General features: G+C 40.9%; 2 protein-coding genes across 2 annotated transcripts; one reads left to right on the forward strand and one right to left on the reverse strand.

Moving 5' to 3' along the window:
- The first annotated feature begins 216 nt into the window (after positions 1–216).
- On the forward strand, positions 217–2,579 carry LOC106935622 (NF-kappa-B inhibitor alpha-like). The gene is made up of 6 exons (XM_015016174.1): positions 217–513; positions 1,104–1,209; positions 1,311–1,518; positions 1,608–1,696; positions 1,790–2,050; positions 2,156–2,579. Exons 1-6 carry the CDS (start codon positions 302–304, stop codon positions 2,183–2,185), a joined length of 906 nt encoding a protein of 301 aa, XP_014871660.1. The 5' UTR covers positions 217–301; the 3' UTR covers positions 2,186–2,579.
- Positions 2,580–3,564: 985 nt separating this feature from the next.
- Positions 3,565–8,798, reverse strand: LOC106935624 (proteasome subunit alpha type-6). The gene is made up of 7 exons (XM_015016176.1): positions 8,610–8,798; positions 7,986–8,080; positions 7,827–7,908; positions 5,616–5,771; positions 5,350–5,528; positions 5,013–5,107; positions 3,565–3,792 (listed from the first exon to the last, which is right to left on the reverse strand). Exons 1-7 carry the CDS (start codon positions 8,683–8,685, stop codon positions 3,735–3,737), a joined length of 741 nt encoding a protein of 246 aa, XP_014871662.1. The 5' UTR covers positions 8,686–8,798; the 3' UTR covers positions 3,565–3,734.
- Between the last annotated feature and the right edge of the window lie 1,333 nt (positions 8,799–10,131).

Here is a 10,131-nt window from a genome sequence, read left to right on the forward strand (position 1 = left end):
CTCATTGAAGACATGTGGCCCCTGAGCAAACACGCAGGGCAGGTAGAAAATAGGTGTCTAATAGGAAACTACAGGTTTTCATTCTGAGTCTCCTTTGGAGAGTGGGGGGGGGGGGTTTTTTCTCTCAAAAGCACAGCTCCGATGTGATTTCCCTTGTGCTGTTTCTAAGTCAGTCGGAAATCCCCCGCTGTGGCTCCGCCCATGAGAGCGCACAAAAAGGCTCGTCGTCTTCTCCGCAGACGCACACATCTACCCTGACCTCTCAACGCGACGGACCTGATAACGCGCACTCAAAGTCAACATGGCCGTTCACGCAATGCACGGACAAATGGATTATAACTTGGACAGCAAGCAGGGGAAAATGCTGGAGGACCGCCTGGACAGCGGCGTGGACTCCTTAAAGGACGAAACCCTGATGATCGAGGACTTTAAGGACCTGACTGTGAGATGCAAGGAGGAGACCACGGAGGAGTGGGAGCCGTGGAGGGACGCGGTGACCGAGGACGGAGACACGTAAGTGAAGTTTTGATCTGTACATGTTGTTTTTTTTTTTTTTTGCACAACTATGCAAAAGAAAAAAAAAATCTAAATTCCGGAAATTTGCGCGCATTGCTTCAAAAAGGGGAGAAGTTGGTAAATGCGGATGGGACTTGATCAAAGCTGCAAAAAAAATTTTAAAAAAAAAAAAAAACAAACAAACAAACAAAAAACAAACCAGAAAGGCGCACTGCTTAGGTTAAAGTTTGCACAAAAAGTGCAAGTTTTAAACAAACGACAACAACAACAAACAAAAAAAGTGCGTGCAAACTGGCATTCAGGAGTGTTTGCAGTGCGGGGTGTGTGCGCGCAGTCTGGGGCGGTGCTAAAAGTCCGCTCTGCGCATTCAGGAAAGTCCCTGGCCCGATGCCAGGAACTGATAAAGCATCAGATGTGTCAAGCCACAACTGGTGGAAATAACCCGACAAAACTCCACTGTTGCGAAACGCTCCGCTGTTTAGCCTTTGTTCTCTCTTATATGACTGAAACCACTTCCTCCTGTGTGTAGTTTCTTTTTTTAAAAGCTCTCTTTTAACAAAACTTTCCCCCCCTCCTCCTCTCAACAGGCTGCTCCACTTGGCCATCATTCATGAAGCCACTGAACATGTCCTTCAGATGATCCAGCTCTCCAGAAATCACTCTTTCCTCAACAAACAGAACCACCAAAGACAGGTAACAATCAACATCATCCCCTTTAGAGCTGATCAAAAGCCTTACATGTTCCTCATCTTAAGTCTCATGCATCGCCTAAATAACTGTGTCCTCTTCCTCAGACTGCCCTCCACCTGGCAGTGATCACCGAGCAGCCCAAGTTGGTGGACTGTCTCCTGAAGGCTGGTGCTGACCCACTGCTGGCCGACAACAGTGGCAACACGGCTCTCCACATCGCCTGCAAACGTGGCTCCATGGCGTGCTTCGGCGTCATCACCCAGAACTGCCAGCGCCACCTCACCTCCGTCCTGTCCATCCCTAACTACAGTGGTAAGCATCGTCCTGTGCGAGTTGTTGCACCTTGATCGAACTTGTTCAAAGTTGGGTCCCTAACAGAGCTTCTCTTTCACCTTTCCCAGGACACAACTGCCTCCACTTGGCGTCTATTAACGGATTCGTTTCCTTGGTGGAAAGCCTCGTTCAGCTGGGAGCAAACATCAATGAACAGGTAGGTCTCGGTCCAGATGAAACCCCATAATGTCTTTCCAAAGCCGCTACCCGAACACGGATCTAACAGTTGGCTCTTACGGTTTTCCCCCAGGAACCCTGCAGTGGAAGGACAGCGCTCCACTTGGCTGTCGATCTGCAGAACCCCACGCTAGTCCGATGCCTCCTTGACCTCGGCGCAGAGGTCAACTGCCAGAACTACGGAGGCTTCACGCCATACCACCTTACATATGGGCGGCAGAATGATGAGATTCGCTGCCAGTTGTACGAGCGAACTGCGCTGGAGCTGAGGGCGCTGCCTGAAAGCGAGTCAGACGACAGCGACATGGAGGACCTGGAGTTGCTGGAGGATGAGGTAAGCGTCTTTATTGGATTGGCGCCGCTGAGATAACACTTCTCAAATAGTACGATCTTCCAAAGTAAAGCAGGATTTCTCATGAGTTCTTGTCTTGCATCTTAGGTCTATGACGACATAGTGTTTGGGAAGTAGAAAAGGCACCTCCATTGCTGGTGGTGCGAATGTCAAGCTGCTAACGGGTTTGCCGAAGAACGGCTCCCAACGGGGTACAGAAGCCGGTCATGCTCCCCCTCTACATGCCCCGCTCCCTCCTCCATGGCCAATGGTTCAGGCACGTGGGTGCTGGCCCCCCGAGACTGCAAAACGGGGAATGAAGATGGTTGTCCAGTCAAGATTGCTGAAAAAACCAACAACGGGGAGAGACCTTCGTATGGTCCGCAACTGTGTAAAAATATAAATATATTGTATAAATGCAAGCTATGTAACATATTGTAAATACAGAGATCCTATTTTTGTACCAAGTGTGAATTTAAACACTATTATCTTGAAAAAGTCAAATAAAAAAAAAAAAGTCTATGAACATTAACAGTTGTGACTCGTGGTTTTTCCTCAGCTGAGCCAATAGTTGAATTTCCCTCCATATGAATGATGACTCTTTGCTGGTCTTTCCAAAACTTTGTAAGAAGCGTCATTTCTCACAATAAACCACAAGGCAGTCACTCAGAAAGAGAGAGAGAGAAAAAAAGATCAGAGTAAGCCCCGGTAGGAACAGTATGGGATTTCCTTTGTTGGGCGAGGTCAGCGGATCTCTGAGTCACCGCGCTGTAAAGTCCCTGGGCTGAGGAACACGGCGTGCTCGCAAACATTCCACTCTGAGCGGCAGCCACGAAACTGGCACTGCTGGGTAGTCGCTGCGACGAGGAAATGTTCCCTTTTTTTTTTTTTTTTTTTTTTTCAAGGGGGGGAAAAAAAACCAGGTTGATTTACTACTGTATCATAACAGGGAAACTGTTCAAGTCTGGGAAGTACAAGACTTCCTGTTGGAGATAAGCTGGAATATCTGAAATTTTCCGCAGGTTCCTGGTGTCAGTCAATTCCAGGGATAAATTTCACAATCCTGCACCAAAATGGAAATACACCCACAGAAACTACAAGAGAAAAGCTGATGTCATGAAAGTTGACATGTCTGAATTTCTGATAAATCCCGGTGACAGATAATGAACCGATTTAGATGTGTTCATTGACAAGAATCCTGAACCTTGTCAGTTAAAAGGAAGCCCACGTGTCAACTTAGACAAAACCACTCAGAGTTAGTAAGAGAAACTCGGCCCTATTTCAGCTGAACGTTTCCTGTTTGTTGTAACTGAGCTACTTTTGTCATGATTTATGTACTTCAGAGAAAAAAAAGAGGTCAAATCAGTGACAGTGTAGTAAAATAACTTCAGTCATAAGAGTAGAGCCACAACAGGAAGCCCAGGTGCATGTTCCCATAACCGTTTCCACTTCTGTCAAACAAACCTGAACATTAAATACAGCTTTGCATGCTGAACAATAAACAGGACAAAAAGAAATTGTTTTACTCCAAAAACTTGTTTTATTGTTGAATGAAATCATATGGAGGAGAGAGGGAGAGAGAGGATAAATGTACAGCAAACAAAGATAAACACCAGCCTCCATCTGGGAAAACTGCACTTCCCATCATGCTCTGCATCAGTCAAACAGGTGGCGTCTCTGCACCCGCTCAGTCCCGCTCTGCCAACGACATGAGGTGGGTGTCTACTTCAGACTCTGTCAGGATCCTGCAGGAAACGACGGCAGAAAGACGGTTGGTGACGTTTGTGGAATTCCAAGCTGAATGCTGCCTCTAACAGGTTGCGTTTATAACCCTTGAACTCCGTCGAATTGCAACCACGAATCTCATGAGGTTGGCCTACTCAAAGTAACTCATGGTCATAAATCAGAAGGAAAATGACACATGGCTTTAAACTGAAAACCTGAGTCTGTGTTGATAGAAATATCTTTTGCTGCAGTTTAAGCTCCAAAACTTTTCAAATGAATTTAGGTCTACACTTTGACTAGGCCGTTCTTACACATAAATATGCCTTTATTCATGTTCAAAGGCTGTTTCTCCACCCTTGTCTTCAGTCTGATCAGACCTCTAAAGGGTTTTCTTGCAGGAATGACCCACATTTAGCTCCGTCGCTCTTTCCTGAACCTACAGAAGGCCAGCACTCCCACACCATAATGCTGCCACCGCCACTTTTCACATTTCAGAAGGTCAAAAAGTTGTCATGAGGTTAAATTAAACATTTATGAATTCTGAATGCAAACTGAATTTTCTTTAGGACGGTAAGAGTGAGGGGGATTGAAAACAGGTGCACGCCACACATTTCAGATTTGTAAATGTAATTTTTTTTTTTTTTTTTTGTGAAATTATGAATTCCTTTTCTTGTAGTTCCCAACTAGAATATAGAGATGTTTCTGGAAAAAAGTTAAATAAGAAATCAATTCTTAGTCCTGGTATTTCGATTCAAAATGCTCAAAAATCAATTTTAATCTACAGAATTTTTTTTTGTCAGATTATATTTTGAATAATTCTTTGATACTTTTTTCTATTTAAGAAAAGAAAAGACCAGGCCGTTAAGCTAACCTAACACTGGGAATTTAAATGACAGAGTTTTATGCACAAACCTATTTTTGTTTAAATATAAACTGATGGAAATTTGATGCAACATGAGACTTTATTATAGAAATGTTTTCAGTAAATGTTCTGTTTACACTGTCTTTTCCTGTCACATAACCTAAACAGAAAAACTGGTTTCTGAATTAAAAATAGTTTCTGAATCAAATTGTGACCCTAAGAATCGCTACATTGAAAGATTTGCAACTCTAGTGAATTCATACTTGTGCAAAACTGATGAGAAAATAGACTCTTAAAAAAAAGCCTGACAGTAATGCTGTTTGCCTCGGAGCTGCTCTGATTTCACTTCTGAGAAACAATCATCTGCTGCAAATATACCTGAACTTGGGCTCCTGTGTTGTCACAACGCCCACCTCCAGCTCAGAGGGCTTGAAGTCAATGGAAAGGACAGTCGAAAGACAAGAAATGGCTGTCTGAGGTGGAGCAAAAACAGAAAAAACAAAAAGATTAGCAGACAGAGCAGTGTCAGTTTTCATTTTATCACAGTTATTTGGATTTATTACACCTTTAGTGCTTTTCTGCTTCTTATAAACAGAACGTGATGGTTATATAATGCGTTAGACGAAGGCAGGAAACCACCACAGGTTACGCAAGCTGCTTTCACATTCAGGTTGTTTTCTTATCAACTTGCGCTACGTCGGCAGAAAAACCTCACCTCGATCGTTTGCTCGAAGGTCCAGTCCAGTTTCTTTTTTACTTTCTTCTCCAGGAAGCTGGTGGCTTCTGTCTGCTTCACTCCAGCAGCGGTGGCCTTAAAGCCGCAGTAGTAGCCGGCCGGGTCGCACTTGTACACCTGCGGGCCGTACTCCTCGTCCATGCCGATCACGATCATACCTGCCGGTCATACGGACACGCACCCCCGTTCACTCCAGGGCGGAGGTTCCCAAGGATAAAAACATGGGACGCAGGGCGTCAACTCACAGCAGCCCAGCGGTCGCATCTCGGCGTTCTGCGTGTAGACCTGCGAGATGTCGGCGATCCTCTTGCACAGCATGTCCACTGGGATCTCGTAACCGTACTTGTACTGCCAGTTGGCCGCCTCGTAGCGAGCTCGCTGGACCTGAGACCTGCTGTCAGCTGCAGGGAGGCAACGACAACAAAACATGATTCGCTTTCAGTTTCACTTTGAACAGGTTAAAAGAATAAATAAATAAATAAATGTGTTTAAATAAATACAAGTTTCAGGGATTTGCATAAAAAGTTATTTCCATCATTTTCTACAAAGGAAAATGTTAAACACAACACACGTATCCATCTTTTGACAAGCAAACTTGTATAATAAGTAGAACGTCTTACAGACGTCGAATGTTACCAAAAAGTCGACTTTGCAGCATTGATAAATCAACCTTTATTGAATGTATTAAACTCAGCTAAATATGGCAAACGTTTTCAAAGTAAGCGATCCAAATCCTGTGGAAATGACTGATTAAATTTGTTCCACCAAGCCTAAAAGAATTTAAAAACTAGATGTAACAGAAAACTTGCAAAATTCTTAATATATCTCTTTCCTCCAAATAAATAAACAAATAAAAAAAAATGTGCACAACCATATTTACTTGACTTTATGCTTTTTTGTTTCTTTCTTGGCCCATGAGTACTTTTGCCTCAATGATTTTATTGTTATACCAGCTCACATAAACATGTTTATGGTACAAAACACAGACCATGAATTGGGTCCCAGTTCAATAAGCCTAATAAATAAATACTGAAAAAAAAAATCTAGTGCCAATGAAAATTAAATACTTATAAAATTTTAAAGTGAAATGAAGCTGAAATTAAGTTTTACTAAATTTAAAAACTAGACGTAAATACATGTGTTGTGTTTAACATTTCCCTTTGTAGAAAATGATGGAAATAACTTTTACGCAAATCCCTGAAACTTGTATTTATTTAAACACATTTATTTATTGACAGCATGAAGCAATGCTGCCCCTCCCAGACCTACTGCTGCACACTGCTACAGCCAATATCAATAAATATCTGCTCTTTATTGATATTAGCCAATAAAGAGCAGATGCACTACACTCAAACTGCTGAATTTAGGAGGTGTGATGTGATTGTTTGGTGTTACCTACATATAACAAATTAAACATTTAGGAATTGTTGCTTTCCTAAATAAATAAACTTTAAAGTTTAACTAAATAAACTTTGGTGGGTTGTACGGGTTCTTGTCCAACAACTCAACGCTTTTATTTATTTATTCAGTTTGTACAATGTTAGTACAATGTACAATGTTTGCTAAAATGTATAAAACATATGCAAATACTGCCACATATATCTAATGCATCTAATTATTTATTTTCTTGCTATGCAGTCTCCTAGATAAATATCTTCATTTGTGTTTATAATATTTTCAAGTTGACTTGACACCAAATTTTTGGTTTTAGGCACGATCTGTATTAATTAGGCTGGATAAACAAATGATCCTTTCTGTGGTTTCGCATCCAAAGGGACGGTTCAGAATTAGGAACTTCAGCAGAACCCATAAAAATGGCAGAAAGTGACTCATCAAAATCCTGCAGCTAACTAGATACAAACTCTCAGTTAAACAGCCAGGTGAAATGACAGCCTAGTCATAACTACATGTTTATGCTAGTCTACGTGCATCAGAAGAGGCATGAAAACACATTTAACAAAATATTCACCTGCTTCATATGTTTCTTTACATGCTAAAAGTCCTACATCATGTCAACATAAATAAAACAATTGACGCAGAAAGTCAACTGTGTCCAACATAACAGCTCAGTAAGGTCTTGTAAAATTCTATGTCTCAATTGTGCCAATTGTCCCCATATTTCTTGCCAATGTGTTAGCTCGATGTATTAGATAATGATGCGTTTCAGTAACTGAGTCTTATTTCAGTGAGCAAAACGCAAATCGTAAAATTGTGTCTCTAATACAGCAAATGTTGAGTATGTCTGCTTTTAACTTAAATTTAACAAGCATGGGTGGAATATGAAAAGATAATCACACTGAATCTACATCAATGCTCACAACTGATTGTTTTAGATGAGGGTTGGTTATTGATATGAAAGTATTTTGTTGGCTTAAAAAACTCATTGCGAAGCTGAGCTTTACTTATACAGCTTCCGCCTCCAAGTATTAGACCTTAATGCTCAGGGAATTCCTCACCCGTCATCCCAGACATTACACATCCGATGTTGTCTGTTATTCTGAAGAGGTGGGTCACTGTTGAGGCATCCAGAAGCTTGTCCTATCGAAAGGAGACCGGAGCAGTCAGAAAATGGTCAACATGCCTACATCCTAAAATGCAAGAATCCCTCAACACACCGGTACTTTCTTTTGTGTTACAACAATCGCACAGTCCTTCCCTCGGACCGCTACCGACGTTAAGCCACCCTGGTTTATAGCTTTGAAAGCATATTCTGAAAAAGATGAAGAAAAAAAATTTAGTAAAAGATTGTCATACAGCTGAAAACCTGTACCACGACTGGCTACAGAGGTGAAGGGGTAATTCAGAAATTCAGATCTTCAACTACTGTATAATAAACACGTCACGTTTTTTCACAGAATGAAAATACTACAATAAAATAAACAAACTATCTTTATAAATCCAAATATAAAATATTAAACCCAAATGCAAGCTGTCTCTGTAGTAAATAAGCTATGTAAAGTGTAATGCAAGCTATGCTAACTAGCCTAGCAGCAGGCTCGGTCTTAACATTTGCTACTTTGTTACATTATTAGCGTCAGAAAAGGAAACGCAAATGTAACAGCAAGAACATTCTAACCTTATGTTTCAAATTTATAAGTGACTCTACTTTCACTTTGGCGGGTGTCAAATACGAGCCAGGAGCCGGCCTCAGCGAACCATGACAGAGCATTTAGCTAGCTAGCAAACAAGTGAGAAAACGAAGCGGCTCCTATCAATGTGAACAGCTCCAGAATACTGACCGACTTGATAGAGCCTCCCCTCGGGAGAAAAGATGGTGATGTGTCGGTCGAACCCTGCACTCGAACCTCGGGACATTCTGTGAGCTTAAAATTTGGCCGGAAAGTTCGTTTCCCCCCAATGAATTTGCAAGCAGACTTCAATTCATGAACAAATATTTCCACCCGGAAGCTGATTTGAGGGGCCGAGAACTTCATCCGGTGTGAGAGGTCTTGCCGTGTTACCATGGCGATTCAGTAAGTCTGCGTGCATTATTGGTTTCTAGTAGAAAGACTAATGAATGACTGTAAATGTGATTACACTTATGAAAGGGAATTTTTAGCACCTTAACAGATTTGTTTCATTTTATAAACTATATTTATGGATATCAGGAGTTGGGTGGTAACTAGTTACATTTACTTGTGTAACTTTTTTGAAAAAATGTACGTTTAAGAATATTTTTAATAGGTTTGTTACTTTTTACTTGAGTAACTTAATTGAATGAATAACAAACACGTTTTTTACTAAAAAATTCACCAGACTCAGACACACACCTGCAGTTTTTGTCAGTTATGTAAGTCTTTTTATTGAAAGAAACTAATTTGTAAAATGTTTCTTTTGCCTGATTTTATCTTTTACTTACATGAATTATTGTCATTTTTGTCAATGATCATTCATTAAGAGACAGACGCCCAATTTCAAGGCATTAAATTGCAAATTCAAATTTCTTTCAAGGCATATGTAGCATTTTTATAACTGAAGGTAACGCAGTTACTTGAGTGTGCTATAAAATGCCACTAGGTGCCTGCAATAACCTACATAATAAGTTTATTAATATAATAATAGTAATAATAATAATAATATGTAACCACCAGATGGTTACATAATACTGACCATTTAAGACTACTGGTGACAGAAAGGTTGATGGATGAAGTAGGGCAGTCTGAATGATTGTGATGTTTGCAGATTATACTAAATCTTTAGTAGGTGGTGGAAGAGAGGTGGTGGAGAGAAGAAGAAGCAAGACAGATTATAGAGAAGGTGAAAGTGCAACATAAAGGTGAAGAACAGAATGCATACGATGGAGTGAATCAAAATGGTTCTCAGTGTGAGTCTCTGACAGGAGTAAAGTTGCAAGGTTACAAGGGAAAGTTTGCAAAATGGCACTAAGGAACTGAATCTGCATGAAGTAACAGATATTTCCCAAATGAACTGCAATTATTTTTAAACCGAGTCGCATCATTTTGGTGTTTAACGACCCAGTTTAGCTTCTTAACCTGCAGTGTTGCAATGTCAGAATGCCATGCTTATTGCTGCAGAGGAAACAAAAGTTCCTGTTTGTGAGCAGCAACTGCTGTGACTTTTTACAATTTACTAACAGAGTGGTTCAGACCAGAAGACATATATGGGGCTAAAGGTCTTAAAAAAAAAAAAAAAAAAAGCCCCGGCGTTCTTCCAGTAAGCACTTTGGGGCCAACAAGTGGAAAAAAAAGTCACACGGTTCACACATGCTGACATTTGATCTCGAGCAACTCTCATGCAGAA

Source organism: Poecilia latipinna, unplaced genomic scaffold (assembly GCF_001443285.1).
Source record: "Poecilia latipinna isolate Pla-1442-1.1 unplaced genomic scaffold, P_latipinna-1.0 Scaffold1989, whole genome shotgun sequence".
NCBI classification, from domain to species: Eukaryota; Metazoa; Chordata; class Actinopteri; order Cyprinodontiformes; family Poeciliidae; genus Poecilia; species Poecilia latipinna.

Excerpts from the sequence above, each read along its gene's own strand:
- LOC106935622 (XM_015016174.1), top strand. The coding sequence starts at position 302 with ATGGCCGTTCACGCAATGCACGGACAAATGGATTATAACTTGGACAGC. Across the intron at positions 514-1,103 it reads GTGACCGAGGACGGAGACAC|GCTGCTCCACTTGGCCATCA; the intron begins GTAAGTGAAGTT and ends TCCTCTCAACAG. Across the intron at positions 1,697-1,789 it reads GAGCAAACATCAATGAACAG|GAACCCTGCAGTGGAAGGAC; the intron begins GTAGGTCTCGGT and ends GTTTTCCCCCAG.
- LOC106935624 (XM_015016176.1), bottom strand. The coding sequence starts at position 8,685 with ATGTCCCGAGGTTCGAGTGCAGGGTTCGACCGACACATCACCATCTTT. Across the intron at positions 5,772-7,826 it reads TGTAATGTCTGGGATGACGG|CTGACAGCAGGTCTCAGGTC; the intron begins GTGAGGAATTCC and ends GCCTCCCTGCAG. Across the intron at positions 3,793-5,012 it reads ACACAGGAGCCCAAGTTCAG|GATCCTGACAGAGTCTGAAG; the intron begins GTATATTTGCAG and ends CGTTTCCTGCAG.